An 18,603-nucleotide genomic window follows, 5' to 3' on the forward strand; every position below is an offset into this window, starting at 1 on the left:
ATGAGGTCTCGTTGCCCAGGCGGGTCTTGAACCTGTGGGCTCAGGCAATCCACTCAACTCAGCCTCCCAAAGGCGCAGGATTACAGGCTGAGCCATCGAGCCTGGCTTATTTTTGCCTTTGTAATTTTAAAAACTGTTTAGAGATTTAGAGGGTACAAGTGCAGTTTTGTTACATGGATATACGACATAGCGGTGAAGTCTGGGCTTTTAGTGTACCCACCACCCAAGTAGTGAACACTGTACTCAGTAGGTAATTTTTCAACTCTTTGGTGGCTAAATTAATTGTTTTTATTTTTTTGTCTTTTTATTTTTTTAAATTAAAATTTAAAAAATAGATTTAGGGGGTGCAAGTGTAGTTTTGTCACATGGATATATTACCTAGTGGTGAAGTCTGGGCTTTAGGGGAGTCATCACCTGAACGGCAGGTGATTTTTCAACCCTTTGGTGGCTAACTTTAAATAGTAACAGAAGCCGGGCTCAGTGGCTCAGCCTGTAATCCCATGCCTTTGGGAGGCTGAGGTGAGTGGATTGTCCGAGCCCGCAGGTTCGAGATCCGCCTGGGCAGCGAGACCTCATCTCTACAATAAATAAAAAAATCGGCTGCGCGTGGTAGCGCGTCTGTAATTCCGGCTACTTGGAAGGCTGAGGCAGAAGGATCGCCAGAGCCCAGCAGGTCGAGGCTGTGGTGGCCGGGAGCGGCCACTGCACTCCAGTCTGGGTGACAGAGTGAGACTCCAACTCAAAAAAAAAAAAAAAAAGTAACAGAATGAAAAAGAATTCCACTGGGCATTTCTGTTGTTGTCATCTGGAAATAACAGTTCCAAGGGTACAATGGCTGTGTTTTCCTATCTGCATCGCATTTCTAATGATAGTGAAGGTTTAAAAAAAAGTGACTACATGGGATTTCACACTTTAAAGATCTTTATGAAGTAACAAGCAGTCATGTGCATGAATGTGTCATCAGATTCTTGGTTTCTTTCTACAACAGGACTCTGAGCAAGCACAAATAAAGTGCCTGACCAGATACATGAAAGAGAGAGCGTTAAAGTAAATGAAAAATGAAGAAAAAACCACCGTGACGGTGCCCTTCACCTTCCTCTTCTGTCAACAAAGATCATAACTTGGAGAGAAGTTCTCAGAATTGAACATCTTCTCAGGATAGAACATCTTCTCAGGATAGAAGATGGCAAAACAGCCTGGTGGGCCTTGGGTGTAACAGGGTGTTTTAGAATCTTCTGTTTTACTCTTTCTTGATGCATCAGTGCACACTCACCGGCCATTTGAGTTTCGGTACTATTCAAGTTAACAAAGCCAGGAAGGCTCTCTTCCTCCTCCTTTAGTTTGCGTTCTAGTCTCTTCACGGAGTCTATGCTGCCACTGCATTCACCCAGCAGCTTCATCTATCGAGACATAAAAACAGGGCCCCATCACCAAAATCCTCCCACGTGCAAGAGCTTCTAAGGAAAAGATATTTGTAGTTCCTCAATGAGAGCAGTGGCTGTGTTCTACTTCTCTGTGCCTCTTTACTAAAAATAAGTAAGGTTCAAAAACGTGCTTTTTAAACAGGTGACACATTCATATATACAAAACAGTACCTGAAGATATACTTTGCATATGTGATTTTGCATGACTAGTTCTCAAAATCTCTTTGCAATTCATGGATCAAAACAGATTAAGGCAATCTAGGATTTAAAACTCAGAGCCAGCCGGGCTCAGTGGCTCAGCCTGTAATCCCGCGCCTTTGGGAGGCTGAGGTGAGTGGACTGCCTGAGCCCGCGGGTTCGAGACCCGCCTGGGCAGTGAGACCTCATCTCTACAATAAATTTAAAAATCAGCTGGGCATGGTAGCGCATGTCTGTAATTCCGGCTACTCAGAACGCTGAGGCGGAAGGCTCGCCGGAGCCCAGCAGGTCGAGCTGCGGTGGCCGGGAGCGGCCACTGCTCTCCAGTCTGGGCGACAGAGTGAGACCCCAACTCAAAAAAAAAAAAACAAAAAAAAAACAAAAACAAAAAAACCTCAGAGCCCTCAGCTGGCAACGTGGTATATAATTTTTGGCAAGTTGCTCCCACTTTCTCTTTCTTAAACTGAAATGTGGAAACGATAATATTACCACAAATCTCATGGGAACACTTTTGCATTAAATAATTAAAATACTTAAAATTATAAAGCAATAGTAAGGCCAGCTATTTTATGAGAAAATTTAAGCAATGCTTAATAGGTATCAAGGGACTAAATTCTAAAATCAAAGAAAAAGTTTCCATTTTTAATAGCATACATAGCATTCAAAGATTAAAATAACAAATCATTTCAGGGTATTCCTGCTATACTGACCATAAAGTTATTTTTCAAAAGTCTTTAACAAATCACAATGCCATAAAAGTTAATTTGATGACCTCAGATGGAGGTTAAACATGATCTCAGTGATGTCAACATGGGCACCATAAAATTATAGTATAAATATTTTTAAAAAGAAGTTTCACTATAATAGAAATGGGAATAATAGGCCAAACTGGACAGGAAATAAACTCATGATTGCTCTTTTGCTAATTGGGAGGATAATAAAATCAACCTATATAGCTAGGAGAGTTCTCTTCCCTGATTTCAAAAAGAAGCACAGGTGAGCTGTGATTTGACTTTGGCAAATTAAATCTTCTTGTCTTCTACTAAGCAGTCTTGTGAATGTGACCAAAGATATGAGGCAGGGAAGAGATTTCCTTTCAAATTCTATTCCTTAAGTTTGTGTAAGAAAACAGGTAATTGTCTGGGAAAAATTACTTAGTTAATAACTTCAGCAGGGCAAAAAACATTATGATAGATTTTATCATAAACAAAAATAGCTGCATAAATAGAACTGGTAATATATACAATGCTTTGTTATCTTTCCCCCAAATCCCTTGTTAGAATTGTTTTCCCCTGAATAAGTATACTAAGAAGAGAGAAGAAGAACATTCCCAAGTTAATTCAGTGAACCAATAAATCTGGGGGAAAAACTACAAAAAATTGCACAATAGTAATCTAATCCCTAAAATCTGCTGCAGTAAGAATATCCTTGACCCCCAAATTACTAGTTGAACTCGGAAAAATTCCTAGTGACTTTTGGGAGCTAAGAAATTTTGTAGCTTACAATTAAAAGGATCTTCCTAAGTGTCCAGTGTAAAGGAACAGGCTGGTCATTACAATAGGTTTGTGGTCCTAAAAACACTCAACAATAACCTAATAACAAGGCTTTGATTTGTACATCCATGTTCATGAGTTCAAGGACAGCCTGGTGTTCAGAGACTTCATAAAGCCCTTTTGCTCCAGACGGTCTGTTCTTTGCCACAGAACTGTGATTTCCAGGTACAGGTCAGGACCAGGATGGTCAGGATACTCACATAGCCTTTGTAACTGGTGTCTAACTCTGGCCCCGTGGGAGTTTTGCTGCGGATGATATTTTCGGTTTGCTGCATCCGAAAGCGGCTGTCATCCAGGGCTTTGTCCAGTTGTCGGATCCGTGACTCTAGGGCGCTGTGATCCCCTGCGGTGTCAACTATAAAAATCTTTATCGGTCAGACTGTGTGATTTATTTCAAGTTTGATATTCAAAGAGAAGTGTCCAAAATGGTTTCAGTGGCAGCAGCATAGAAATGGTGTGTATGTGAGGAATTATAAAGCACATTTAGTACAGTACTGTAGTGCTGGTGAGTTAGATAAACATTTAAATGGTCAAACCAAAGGATGTGTTTGACGGCGGGCCGTAGCAGACAGGGCTCTGCAATCTGTGCTAAGCAGCCTGGTGTGTCTGTCTCTCTTCTGGCGGATCCCCTGATCATCTGAATGCTGTCCACTGTGGAAGACCCTTCTAAAAATCTACAGTGGTGTCTCCCGCATCCAGCAAGGAGGGGGAAGTTGCTTCTATGCTCTTTCTGCAACCACTTAATCACCAGAAGATGACACACCCTCTGATTTTTCCTTGTGCATCGGGAGAAGACAGAGCCACAAAAGGCCCAGGTTGCTCTGTCATTCACTTAAGGCATGAATTCAAGTTAATTTAAAAAAAAAAAGAGTAGCTTAGAAGAGATGTATACAGAGATATCAGACTAGCAATGACTTGCTTTTTTAAATCTCAAATCTCAAACAAAACCAGGGGAAGCTGGGTTTTAGCATTTTGGCATTTCCATCTAGCCAGGCACTTACTCACAGCCTAGAATTCCTGGACCATTCTCTTCTCAAACATGTAACATTTCTTTGAAAAGTAATAATGTGTATGTGTGTATGAAAGTCTTTCAACTGAACAAGAATGCTGATCATCAGAGTGGAACTAGTACAGAGTGAAAGCAGAACAAATATTAGTAAGCTTTATTACATTTATTTATTTGTTTTGAAAGAAGGCCTTCTAACTAATTGCATCTAGGGAAGGTCTCACACGGAGAACTATGTAGAAAATCACCCTCTCATTAAGGTTACTCTGCTTATTGCTTTCCTTCAAAAACTGAAGTGTAAACTGGTAGCTCCATGATGTAATATCATATCCTTGTGCTCCTTCTCTGTGCTTCCCACCCTCCCTCAAATCGTTGACCTTCAACTACAGTGGGTCTAGTGCAACACAAAGCGAAACTGGTTCCATTTTTTTTCGTTTCGGAATAGTTCTGTCCTTAAGGAAAATCTAAGACTCCAGATACATTTTTCATTTGAAATAACTTAATGAGGTAAGACTTCATAAGTTAAAATCCTGGCCAAGCACAGTGGCTCATGCCTGTGATTCCAGCATTTTGGGAGGCCATGGCAAGAGGATTGCTTGAGCCCAGGAGTTTGAGACCAGCCTAGGCAACAGAGCAAGACCTCATCTCTACAAAAAATTTAAAAAATGAACCAGGTAAGACAGCATGTGCCTGTAGTTTCAGCTACTTGGGAGACTGAGGTGAAAGGTTCTCCTGAGACTCTAGTCAGGAGGTCAAGGCTGTGGTGGGACATGATGGTGTCACTGCACACCAGCGTGGTTGACAGAGTGAGATCCCAACTCAAAAAAATAAACAAAATTATATATCTTTAGAGATTAAATCTGGTCTTACCCCTCATCTTATATGGGATCCCTGAGAAGACAGGGATGAAGAGGTAAGTATATCCCTGATCACTCACGCAGGCTGGTGGACTTGGGACCAGAACCTGCACCCTGACCCTCCAACCTCAGGTAGGTCCACAGCCCAGTGACAGAGCCACGTAGAGCACTAGGGTACAGAGGCTGAACACTGGGCTCTCCTTCCCGTTGTTTCTGCTGTTCATGGGCATCAGAGGTCTATACTTAATGAGACCAACTACCATGCAACAAGTTGAGAAGCTATTTCATTTCACTTGGTTAGTGAAGTCTTATTCTTGGTGCTGACCAAACAGTTTTTTTTTTTTCCCCTAGTACTGTAGTTAGAGAGGAAGGTGGTGCCTCAACATGCCTGAGCCACAGAGCTGTGAGATACAGCAGATGTGCTGAGAAAGGAGGAGACAGGAGGCTTGTTACAGGGAAGGAGGGAGGCTGGCTCCATCTCTTCGTGCCTACCCGAGGTATTTTTGATTGCATTTTCTGTGAGTTTTACATAGGCCTCAGGGCTTTCGGGGATCATTACATCTGCAAAAAGAGCACAGTCTAAGTTGGCAGAGAAGTTCTGGAAACCTTGATTCCCTTGTACAGGAAAATAACTTTCCTAGGGGAGAAAAGGAAGTTAGTCGTTCTAGACACACAGTTCCTGAACACATGGAGGAAGGAGCGTGCACACACTCACCCAAGGTTTCCTGAAACAAATCATAATTGGAACACACAGTGACTGAGTCTTTTATGAGACAGCCACTGGTCTAAGCATTCATTTACCTACGCTGAAATCTTACGGGGTGCCAGAAGTATTATTCCCATTTTATAGATGAGAAAACTGAGGTCCAGAGTAATTAAATTACTTATCCAAGTTTTAACAGCTAGTACATGACAGAACTGGGACTTCAACCCAGACAGTCAGACTCTAAGCAGCATTGCTCCAGATATTTCTATGTGAACCACATATGGAATTTTATAGGTGTGATAGATGCATTTGAAAAGTTAAAAGGGACAGGTGTGATGACTCATGCCTGGAATCCCAGCACTTTGAGAGGCCGAGGCAAGAGGATTGCTTGAGCTCAGGAGTTCGAGACCAGCCTAGACAACATAGTGAGATCTCACCTCTACAAAAAATAAAATAAAAAATTAGTCAGGTAGAGTGGCATGTGCTTGCCGTCCCAGCTACCTGATAGGCTGTGGTGGAAGGATCATCTGAGCCCAGAAGGTAGAGGCTGTAGTGTCACTGCACTCTGGCCTGGGCAACCGAGTGAGAGTTCAACTCAAAAAAAAAAAAAAAAAAGAAAGAAAGAAAAGAAAAAAAGTAGATAAATTAATTTTTTATAAAATAAACATGATTATAAAATTAATTATTAATTTGATATTATAGTTCACTAAACTGATATATCTACATTATAACATGTAACCAATATATCAATTAAATATTGCTAATATTTGATGTTCTTCTTTGTACTAAGTTTCTAAAATTTGTGTATTTCTATAAGTACATTTTCCATGCACAACTCATCTCAATTTGCATAGTCACATTTCAGTGCTTGACAATCCCCTGGGGCTGGTGGCTACATACTGGATAGTGCTGCTTCAGATGCCATTTGTCTGACTAATAGTCTCCACTGTAAAGGCAAAATAGATATGAGAGAAATCATCTTATTTTTAGAACACTGTCATTCCTTGACCCCCTGGGGATCCAGATGTGAACCATCAGAAACAAACAGAAATCTCCCTAGAAGTTTTACAGTGAATGTAAGAGATGCACAGTGCCACACATCGGACTCTCACTCACTGATTTTCTTTTTACTCATTTCTTTTTTTTTTTTTTTTCTGAGTTGGAGTTTCACTCTGTCGCCCAGACTGGAGTGCATGGGTCTGCTCCCGGCCACCGCAGCCTCGACCCACTGGGCTCCGGCGATCCTTCCACCTCAGCCTTCTGAGTAGCCGGAATTACAGGTGCGCGCTACCACGCCCGGCTCATTTTTGATTTATTGTAGAGATGAGGTCTCGCCAAGTTGCCCAGGCAGGTTTCGAACCCACGGGCTCAGGCAATTCACTCACCTCAGCCTCCCAAAGGCGCGGGATTACAGGCTGAGCCACCGAGCCCGGCTTTTACTCATTTCAATGCTCCTCTTTCTCTGGGCACCTCTTACTGTTGTGAGGGTTTTGGTCCTTCTGGTTGCCCCTTATACACTCTGTCTGTGTGATTCTCCCATTCACTCCGAGACAATCTTTTACAAGTGGATAATTACCTAATCCGTATTCCTAGGTCATGACCTTCAGACCCATGCATCTACAAATGGATTTTTGCATTTGAATATTTTACAAGTATCTCAAAGTTGGGAGGCACACAACCAAACTCATCACCTCTCCCTTTTCACAGCCCTGCCTCCCTTGCCCAGCTACACCCACAATGTCTCCTCCTTCCTCTCTTGTGGTCACAGGGCCAAGGATCATCTGCATCTTTCACCAAGATGCCCAAGACAGAAAACTGCCTCTATCCCAGTTTAGTCGATCATCAATTATGGATGGTGCTTTCTCACATCTCTTCCATTCTGCCCATTTTCAATGCCATTTTCTTAGCTCAGGTCACCATCCTATCCTTGTCCTAGACGAGACATTTCTGACTGGGCACAATGGCTCATGCCTATAATCCTAGCACTTGGGGAGGTTGAAATGGGAGAATTGCTTCAGTCCAGGAGTTGGAGACCAGCCTAGGCAATATAATGAGAGCTCAACTTCAAAAAAACCAAAAAAACAATTGAGCCCAGTATGGTGGCAGGTGCCTGTGATCCCAGATACTCGGGAGGCAGAGGCAGAAGGATCACCTGAGCCCAAGAGGTCAAAGCTGTGGTGGGCTATGACTGTGCCATTGCACTCCAGCCTGGGTAAGACAGTGAGACTTCAACTAAAAAAAAAAAAAGAGTATAAAATGTTTCATTTGACTCTCTTCCTTAGTATGTTTTCCTCCCTACAGCATCCAGGCAGACACAATATGAAAACACGCATCTGATCCCTCCGCCTACATCCTTAGATCCTGCTGTGGTTCCCCATTACCTTAAGGATAAGAGTTAAGCACCTTTCCATGGCACACAGGATTTTTTTTTTTTCAGTTGGAGTCTCACTCCGTCATAGCCCACCACAGCTTTGACCTCTTGGGCTCAGGTGATCCTTCTGCCTCTGCCTCCCGACAGGAGTGTAGTGGCACACTCATGGCCATCCCAGTGCTGACCTGCTGGGCCCCAGAGATCCTTCCACCTCAGCTTTCCAAGCACCTGGAACTACAGGCGCGTGCTACCACGTCCAGCTAGTTTTTTATTTATTGTAGAGACCAGGTCTCACCAATTTGCCTGGACTGGTCTCAGGTAATCCACTCGCCTTGACCTCCCAAAGTGCTGGGACTACAGGCTGAGCCACCGAGTCTGGCCTACACAGGATTTTTTATGACTGGATCCTTGTTTGCCTTTCCAGCCTCCACTCTGTCCACTCCAAGTCATTTCAGATGACCAAAAGCACCAGGCTAATCACAAAGCAGGAGAGGGTCCACCTGACTGACTGTGATGCACCTTTCTAATCTCAGTTCAACAGTTTCTTCCCAGAGCTCCAGGTTAGCTGCCCTGGGCTTGTGCTTTTGTGCTACTACACAGACATTGCTATCCTAACCCCAAACATTTCACAGTCGATTCTTACTTACTTGCCTGTGTTCCACAATAGAGTGTAAGCTCTCTAAGAAAAGGAACTGTCTCCCCCCATGACTTAGCAAAGTGCTTGTCACTTAGTACCATATAGATATATGTGGAATGAATCAATGGCCACATCAATTTTTGCATTTGGTCATCACATTAATATCCAATTGTTTCCTCAAGTACAATTTCCCCAAATGGGAGAAGGAAGAAGGGGATTTTGGATAGCTGACATGTTTCCAGTGCAGTAATAATAACCCTCTTATTGTCCTTCAAGCTCAAATACAGGAAAGGCTCTTTCTTACCTGATAAGCCAACAGCTCCCCTGAGGTAGAAATCTTTGTCTTCTTGCCCCTCTTCATCCTCAGAGGGCAGTGTTCTAGACACTGCAGACTCCAGATCCCGACTGAGGTCATAGTCATGATCCCACTCCAGGGGGATGGAGTCCACGCTGGCTGGGGTGTCACGCCCTGACCGCTCGCTCCGCAGGGGCTGGACGAGTGAGAGGGAGGGGTTGGAGGAGGGCTGGGGAGAAAGCACGCTGTCTGCAGACCGGTCATGCCAGTGCAGATCTGAGAGAGCCGCAGAGTCTTCGAGCTCCAGCTCCCTGTCGGAGAGGTCATGCTCATCGTCTGGGAGCTAGGAGGGAAGTCAAGGCAACCCTGTCATTGCAGTGGTCAGATTAGTTCCTTACTACTCGCGAGCTGCCTCTCAACAAATCTCAGTCATCAAGCTTATTTGGGCCACCTGCCTACTATGTGGGGGTAAAGTTATTTTTGTTGTAGAAACAGAATCTCACTGTGTTGCCCTGGTTGGTCATGAACTTCAGGCCTCAAGTGATCCTCCCACCTTGGCCTCCAAAGTGTTAAGATTACAGGCATGAGCCACCATGCCCAGTCATAATATTAAACTCCCTTTGAGCACATAATTAAGAATCTTCAGATCACATTAAAATGTCTTATAAATTAATCTACATAAGCCTTAGTTTCATTGCAGGTAAATGGGAATGACATTAAAACTACTTCAAAGAACTGATCTACGATTACATAAGATAATGTAAAGACAGGTAACTTAGTATGGTGCCTGTCACACAACAGCCACATAATGGCACATAATCAGGGATGCAAGGAAATTATTAATACAATTCTAACTTGACCTTTTCACCTAGTGCCCTTGACATAAAATACATCTGATCACAGGAGGTGCCAAATATTCTAATGATAACATCTCTACAGTTGAGATGTGATTGTAGTAGCCATTAAAAAAATGGGAGAAAAGAAATTCACCAAACCCTAACCTCATCAATTGAGAAACTGTCTTACATGGCTCACTTTCATCTCCTAATGAAAGGCTTCTCTATAGAGAGGCTTCTTCTCTCCCAGAGAACATATGTGCTAAGTACTCTTCTAAACTGTTGATATATATTAACTTATCTAATGCTCAACACAATCCTTTCCAAAAGGCAGCTACTGTTATTAAACCTGTTTTATAGTTGAGGAAACTGAGGTAAGAAAGGTGAAGTAACTTGTCCAAGGTTACAGTAGGGCCAATACTTGTCCAAGCTAGGACTTGAATCCAGGCGCTCTGGGCTCTTAGCCACTGGATGATGCTGCCAAATCCCACGTGATTAATTCTGTTAAGATTTACTGACAATGGAAATAAATAAATAAATGTAACATACAGGCAGGCGGATCAGTTTCTTGTGGTATCTCTCCACACGCCCGAAGACCTCCTGGCAGTAGCGCCGAAGCTCATCCAGCTCCTCCTCGATGACAGCCGCATCCAAGGGCTCGCTCTTCTCTATCAGTTGTTCTCCTTGGGCAATTATCTGCTCGATCTTATTGTGGTTCAGGGAGATTTCCTGCTGGAAGGCCTAAGGAGTATACATCTCATGTGATATTCTATATTGCTCACCTGGACATAAAATAATCCTGGTATGCATATTTCTCATTACATGAAGATACGTGCCAAGGATATTTAGTTTGCCACATACAAAGAAAAGTCAAGAGGCTATTACTTTCTAAAGTAAGATAATAAAAATTTTCAGCCAGAACAGGAATCAGAAATGGAGACACTAGAATCCCATGACCAGAAAAGAGTCTTTGGCTAGTAACATTCACCACCACACACAGAGTCGGTAGAAAATAACAGGAAAAACTATTCAAACTACTTATAAGTTGATAGTACTGATTATCCCTGATGAAAGCAATGGCAATCAATACACTGCTACTGAAATAAGTATGACATTTTAAAGAAGTATTCTGAACATTTTCACTTTAGATGTCTTGATCACATGGCAAACATGACCAAGGGAAGCCATCCAATGACAGCGCCACAAATTCTCCTTAGATGATTCTTTCATTGTTTCAGGACATGAGCTAGTAAAGCTACAATGATTTGAAAAACAGGGAATGCAAGGAGGATTATTTAGATTCATTCTATATGGTTCAAAAGAGTTAAATCACTTGGGACAGGTTTCAGGTGAAAAATTTTAGTTCAATACAAGAAGAAACTCATGAGTGCAGCGGCTCATGCCTATAATTCCAGCATTTGGGAAGCTGGGGTGGGAGAACTGCTGGAGCCTAAGAGTTCAAGACCAGCCTAAGCAACATAGTGAGATCTCATCTTTACAACAAATAAAAAAATTATTAGGGTGTGGTGGCACATATCTGTAGCCCCAGCTCCTTGGTAGGCTGAGGTGGGAGGATCCCCTGAACCCAGGAGGTTGAAGTTGCAGTGAACAATGACCGTGTCACTGTACTCCAGCCTAGGCAACAGAGTGAGATTTCAACTCAAAAAGAGAGAGAGAGAGAAAAAAAGAAGAAACTCTGGAAGAGTCAAAATTGTCCAGTGATATAAAAGATAGGGTGAAGAAAGGGGAGTAGTAAGTTCCATGATCCTTCCAGAGTCCAGAAAGAATAGATTCAATCCTATTTGGTAGAAACTTCCTGTTGAAGGATTTAAATACAGATTTGCCTGTGAAATAGCAAGCAAAAACTTTCATAAGCTTCCTTGAAAAATATCCAAGTTGTTAAACATTCTCTCTTTTAGGAAATCCTAATATCGAATGGATGTTCCTCCTATTCATATTCCTAGCTAGCCACCGTGTTTGAATTATTCGGTGAAAACACAAAATGTATTTAAAAGGATCGCAGCATCCAAGGATATAGAATACATGCAAGGAAATCCCAACACAAGAAAGTTGTGTTGCTCGGAAACATGGACGGCAAATTAACTATTTTCAGGTGCTCTAAAGTAAATGAGGAAGAAAAGCAAACACAAAAATAACAAAAGATGATCCTGGACACCCTTGAAATCAAGCTAATAATTAAAAGTACATATGTGAATTGTGGTTATCTCTGAGTGGTGCTCTTTCTTCTCCATATCTTTTATATTTTCTGAATTATTTTTGCCGTCAATGACTAACTGTTAAAGAGTTCTTTACTACGTTCTTCACAAAAGGATCTACAAATCCTTTGCTTTTTGGACCTTCCTCACACTGACAAGTTGAAAAATAATGACTCCATTACCTTGAGCTGCTTTATTTTCGCTTGAACATCACACTCAGAAAAATGTTCAATATTAGTGAGCTGCAGATCCATCTCTGTGAGCCAGACCAGAATGCTGTCCCGTGCTGTCTCAAACTCCTCACGCTGGCCAATAAAATGCTGGATATGAGGAAAATAATAAAAATGTAAAAGTCCATATTGACATAGTGAGCTGGCATGACCATTTCCAACTTTCTTCTGGAAAGTCATTTTCTCAATCAGCAATGAGAATCCTGCAACCCTCTGCCACATCATGTCCTCTGCGTCCCCTCCTGCTATCCCAGTCCTCCAAAAGCACTGAGATTGTGTCTCAGCATTATGCTCAAGTAGCCCTGTCCTGTCCCCTGGGGACACTAAATTACAGGTGAGTCATAACAAAAAACCTTGAGTCTGCGCAAGATGGAGGTGACGCGCTTTTGCAGGTTGTCCCATCTCTGGTTGCCTTCGTGAACCATCTGTTTGAGGCTGCATGCGGAATCGGTGCGATTCTCTCTGGCCAGGCGGCGGTACTGCTTGTTGATCAGTTCCAGCTGGGTCAGGCACTCATGGACCTGTCGCTGGAAAGCCTAAGACCACAAAGAAGCATATCAGCGTGGGAAATCAGTGTTGGGCTCTCAGCCGTGGCTCCTGGTTTTCTTACTGAGGTGTCAGGGAGAATGGGATGTTACCCTACCACAGAGAGAGGGAAAGGGCAATTTCTACTGACAGTATACTTCCTCTTATTTAAAAAGTTCTTTAATCAGCATAGCTTAAGGAAATATTAAAAATATGAAAGAAAATGGAGACTAGTAATGAATAAATATACATACACCTATTCATATACTATAGTTTTCAAAATAATGAACTGCCTGGGAACAAATATTCCTACAAAACAAACCGTCACAAAAATACATATGTGTGTTGAAATGTGAATTTGAAATGTTCAGTACTTCTGGTGTCAATAAAGAGAAAAGAGATCAATAATAGAACTGTTTGTAAAATATGTAATTTTCTAAAAAAAAATCTACAAATCGCCTCAACTCTGCTGCTGAGGAAAAAACTAAAAACTAACTTTACCAGAAGGCCTTCCCAAGGCAAGTTGTTATTAACTCTTAAGAAAAGCACTTTAGTAAAATACAAGTAACTTCACATTTAAAAAAAGGCTGGATGCTCTATTTCTTTTTTATTGTTTCCATGGACTATTCACAGCTTTTATAAAACATGTTAGAGCAAGTGTACCACCCTACATGGTAGCATTGAATGACTTTTGAGGCCACCCTATGCACACTAGAGATTCTGAAGGTAAAATACTCTTTCTGCTTCCTCTCTGCAATACAGAATAGCCCAGGACAAAATAAAATAAAGCTTTTTTTTTTCTCTCAAACTCATTTGTATGGTTTATGAACGATTTTTATACTGGCATTGAATGAACACATAATTAATCAGCTGGTCTGTATGTACTTATTAAATCTCAAACTTCTGTTTTTCTTGGCTTGTCACACTGTTTATATGCTATCACATATCTGCCTCTTAAATGGTTTCCCATCTGAGCGTTGCTTTAAGAGCCTTCCTCCTAGTAAATCCTAACTTCTAGCCTATAAAAACTTTAAGTTATTTCTCCCGCAAAGGAAGTGGTAAGGAAAGTTCAACCTTTGTCATTACTAAAAGCCTGGTATGTGTTGGACCACTTGGGCGAGGGTCTAGACTCAGGGCAGGCACCCAGCACACCTTGATCTCTTGCAAAGATTCACGCAAATTGAATGAGCTAAAGATTGTCCACAAGCAAAACTTTGTTTCTGTGGTTTATTGCTCTCCCTTAAGAAAACTAACTACAAGATTAATGATACGTGATAAAATCAATCATTATAAAAGCTAACTATATGGCTAACTTTTATTACAAAACTTGAGATTCTAAAATTGCATAAGAAAAGAATCCTATGCAATCCACTTTGTAGTATAAGCCAATTAAAAAAGGTTTTAACCTTTATGAAGCTGGGTGTAAAATGATGCGATTGAGTAGCACTTCTGCTAGCATTGGTTCATTTTGGGATGACTTGAATCTACTGCAGAGTTTAATGTGGCTTTTTAATAAAAGTTTTATAAGAAAAAGCTTTTTATGTAGAAATTTTTTTCTGTAATTTAGGTGTATAGAAACATATCAATTCATTCAGACATCAGAATAACTTATTATTTCACGCATATATGAACATTTTCAAAGATTCAGATAACTGTCCATCTATAACTCTTCGACTTTAAATTTCACAATAACAAAAATCAAGCTTTACATTTACCATAACAGAACTCAGTAAATGCCTGACTAACTAATGTTGCAAGGTAAAAATGAATCTCACTAGTCTTGATTGGATTTCTTAGTCTTATTTCTGGACATTTAGTGAGGAAGTTGGGGCAGGATTAGCAACCAAGAATGATCAGAACTTCTGAACTGCTTGCTGTCAGTACAGCTGAGTATGTATTAGCCTATCTGTGGGGACTGAAGGGAAAAGAAATCTCAACTTTAAAAACGGTCAACTTTGCTATGTCAGGTCCTCCGTGAAAATGAAAGACCACTGAGAAGTCAGAGTTTCATTGTATCACAGTAATAGAGTAGATTCAAGTATGTGCAAATAGACAAGGAATTGGAATCAGTTATTGAAAGATTCTTTTATGAATATAATTAAACTACTGCCATTTTTGTCTCTATGTAATTGAATCCTCTTGGTGACAAGACCGGCACTGCTCTTCATTGTGCAACTAGAAATGGATTTTCAATGGAAAACGTTTTATTCTATTCTGCAGTCAACTTTATTTTATCAATTATATATATGAGGATACAAGGGGGAACCTAGAATTTATTTATATAAAATTGTGTATTTATTCTTACATATTTAAACTTCAGTCACCTTTAAAGTACTCTCCGTTTGATGCAATATACCTATCGAGATCCTTTTTCTACTGCTCAAAACAGTTTTTGAATTCATCCATTTTGATGCCTTTTAGTGCTTCTGCAATTTTTTGTTTCATCTCTTCCACATCAACAAAATATTTCCCCTTGAGGAATTTTTTTTAATCCAGGGAAACAAACAAAAAAACTCGCTCAGGGTGAGGCATGGGGTCACGCCGTTTTTAGTCAAAAACTGCTGAACACTCAGCATGGTATAGGCAGGTGTATTGTCCTGGTGGAAGAACCAGTCACCTGTTTGCCACAACTCAGGACATTACTTTTGTAACACAGTCTCTCACAACAATGCTAGCCGGTGCACTGATGCCAATGGGTTTGTAGTATACTTACCTAGCTGGGGAAGCCTATACTACAAAAGAATAATTCTGAGGTTTTTTGCCCCCGCTCCCTATATATATACTCCAATTAGGTTAAAATAAATTTAAAAAGTATATTTGGAAGGTAGAATTTTATAATATGAAAAATATATTTTAATCTTAGAGGATATGGCTGATGGTGAAGAATTCTGAAATAAAAATAATGCCATGATCTTTTGGGGGGGAATCATGATTCTTGTTTTCTAATAGAATTTTTCTTCATTAGATTATTTGTAATACTTGTCCATCTTAAATTAAAACCTTCTTTCCCCCTTTGCCTGCTTATGAGGCCACAATAAAGATGGTTGCAAAGTCCTCACCCAGCTATCTGAACAAATAATGTATGGATGAACAGTTAGTTTATGCCTTGGAACTCCAACTGCCAGCTGGCTAGTTTAATAGCAAAGTAAGGATTAAAAACTTGGAATTAGAAATCACCTCAAATTTCTTTAGCTCTTCTTTAGCAACTGTATAGATCACCCCAGAAGAGCTGGGGAAAGCAGCTGTCCTCTCTGAAATCTTCAGCCAATCTTCAAAACGTGAATAGTCATCCAGAAACTTCTGCCACAATCGCCACGTCTCTTCGATTCTGACACAGAAAATGAAAGAACAGATTCTGATTATTGGAGACTGTTTGTGCTCCAGAGCTCTGTCTGTTGCCTGCAATGGGATTAAGGGTGCCCAAACACGTAAATGTATTGCCAAACAATAACCATGCCTTGAGCCAAATTTGACCAGAGAGAAAAAGAGACAACTGTCTGAGCTAAAATAAAACAGCTGTTTTCTTTAAAAACATGTCCTGTGGCTCTGGATTTGGCATTAGTCAAATTGAATATTATAAGCATATCACGTGAGCTGCCCTGGACATGTTCAAGGAAGTTTATAAAAGTAACAACATGTTTACAATGTGCATTCAGGTTAATGTCCCACTGAAATTAAACTGAGGCTTGAAAATCCATTTAAGTTCAACATCAGATTCAACCTGACAAAAGTCGACCTATAACAGCAGGACGGATATTCAGCTTTCAAGAGTTTGCCAGAGAGCACAATACGCTTATATTTTAAGTCTCTATGATCATTTCATAACATATCATGATTTTTTTACCATTTTAAATTTTTTTAAAAGGGCTTTAAGATAATATCTTTTTATTATTTACTTTTTAATAAAAGAATGTTACTTTTTCACAGCCACAGATTCTGTCATGTTATGCTCGTTTGGCAAGGGCATTTTTTTGTATTATATTTAAACTGTTAGGTCAGGCATAACTTGTCTTGTTATATATATTTATATATTACCTTTATACCTACTTATTTTCCCAACTAAATGTAGACAACAGCATGTTTGGGAAGTCAAGGCTATTTTGAGACCTTGTAATCAAAAGAAAATAGTGAACAATGGATACTCTGGGTAATTTTTTTCCCTCTTTTTTTCTATTTTGTCTTCCCTAACTGTTTGAGCATTCCAGCTCACTTGAGCCTCCTTTCCATGGACATGGCACAGATGTTTCTCCACCGCCGGTCCAGATTTCTCGTAGCCTGCTGGATGGAGTCACATTCAGCGTCGGTGGCACAAGCGTCACAGTCGTGCAACAGGACTTCGCACAGGTTGAGGACAGAGGCAACACCCGTACTGTGCTTCTCTATGTCCCTCTGAAGCTCCTGCAGGAAAATACAACATGCTTTATTCAAAAATTACATGTATATAGACAAGAGAAACTGAAGCAGCGTTCGTTGATAAATGGTCAGGCTACATCTTGACAAATATTTCATTTCTTCGAATGCATGAAGTTTCTTTACCCTCATTTATGAAATCCAGCAAGTTCAAGAGTATACATAAGTGGATCAGCCATTGCTTTTGCTAAGCTCTTGCCCAACCGTGGTAGGTCATGCCTCTCTTTAGACTTTGGCCCTCTCCCCAGTCTGGGGGAAATGGATCTACCTTTTCTCTATCTTTCTAATCTACTTTCTAAATAAACTATATTTTCCAATCTGAAAAACAAGCAAACAAAATGGATCTAGAAATATTTCAGGTATGTGATCAATGCCAAAGTACAAACTGAACAAATGAAATAGACTTCACTAAAAGTAAAATCAGTTTATTTAACAAATGAAAAACAAATCTTGCCCTAGACTACTTCAGAGGTACTCCACTTCCATTCCAATCAATCAATCAATCAATCAATCAATCATTTCTCAGTATCTGTGGGGGATTTGTTCCAAAACTTCCCACAGACACAAAAATCCAGGAATGCTCATTTCTGATATAAAATGATGTAGCATTTTCATATAACCTATGAATGTCAACTCATATACTTTAATTCACCTCTAGATTACTTATAATGTCTAAAACAATATAAATGCAATGTCGACAATTGCTATACTGTATTGTTTAGGAAATAATGACAAGGAAAAAAGTTTGTACATGTTTTTACAGATGCAATTTTTTTCTGAATATTTTCCATCTGCAGTTGGTTGAATTCACCTGTGTGGAACTAAGGATACAGAGAGCCGACTGTATAAATGCACCTGCTAAGAACTGGAATTTGGGCAACCCCTAAGGTCCCCTCCCATTTGTGGGAGATTTTCTGTCTTCTCAATAAATCTTACTTTCAAAAAAAAAAAAATAACTGGGATTTAAGCTTTAAAGATCTGCAAACTGCTTTCAACAGTTAATTCTACCATCATTAAAAAGTAGAAACCATGTCACATTTGGTTCCATATCATGCATGACATCAGTGGCTTCTTCAGAGAGCAATTTTAAATGTAGGACAGAAATAAAAAGTCTATGATGAAAACAAGGCACTGAATTTCCCCAGATCCTACAGCATGGAATCTTCATATTAACTGCATAGTGTGCTAATCCAAATATACATTGCTTTCTCTACTGAACTTTTAACTCAATTTACCCAAGGTACTCCATTATTAAAGTGAGTTTTACCAGTACCATTTTTGTTTGCTCTATTCATCAACGTCTTGAATGTGTTTTCTTCTTTCAAGAAGTTCTTAAATG

At 40.4% G+C, this 18,603-nt stretch overlaps 1 protein-coding gene across 3 annotated transcripts in view; it reads right to left on the minus strand.

Annotated features, from left to right (window-relative positions):
* Positions 1 to 18,603, minus strand: part of SYNE1 (spectrin repeat containing nuclear envelope protein 1) — a 391,665-nt gene that overhangs the window by 19,443 nt on the left and 353,619 nt on the right. For 2 of the 3 annotated variants that reach the window (XM_021716025.1, XM_021716027.1), the window contains 8 exons: positions 17,065 to 17,252; positions 16,032 to 16,182; positions 12,683 to 12,865; positions 12,282 to 12,419; positions 10,433 to 10,624; positions 9,057 to 9,390; positions 3,376 to 3,518; positions 1,274 to 1,400 (listed from right to left, as the gene is read on the minus strand). In XM_021716025.1, the coding sequence (XP_021571700.1) occupies positions 1,274 to 1,400; positions 3,376 to 3,518; positions 9,057 to 9,390; positions 10,433 to 10,624; positions 12,282 to 12,419; positions 12,683 to 12,865; positions 16,032 to 16,182; positions 17,065 to 17,252 (1,456 nt within the window). Of the gene's footprint in view, positions 1 to 1,273; positions 1,401 to 3,375; positions 3,519 to 5,530; positions 5,600 to 9,056; positions 9,391 to 10,432; positions 10,625 to 12,281; positions 12,420 to 12,682; positions 12,866 to 16,031; positions 16,183 to 17,064; positions 17,253 to 18,603 lie in introns of all 3 variants that reach the window. The other variant, XM_021716026.1, reaches the window with a different exon arrangement.

The sequence above is a fragment of the Carlito syrichta genome, unplaced genomic scaffold (genome assembly GCF_000164805.1).
Source record: "Carlito syrichta isolate Samal-C Ts95f unplaced genomic scaffold, Tarsius_syrichta-2.0.1 Scaffold308114, whole genome shotgun sequence".
In the NCBI taxonomy this organism is placed as follows: Eukaryota; Metazoa; Chordata; class Mammalia; order Primates; family Tarsiidae; genus Carlito; species Carlito syrichta.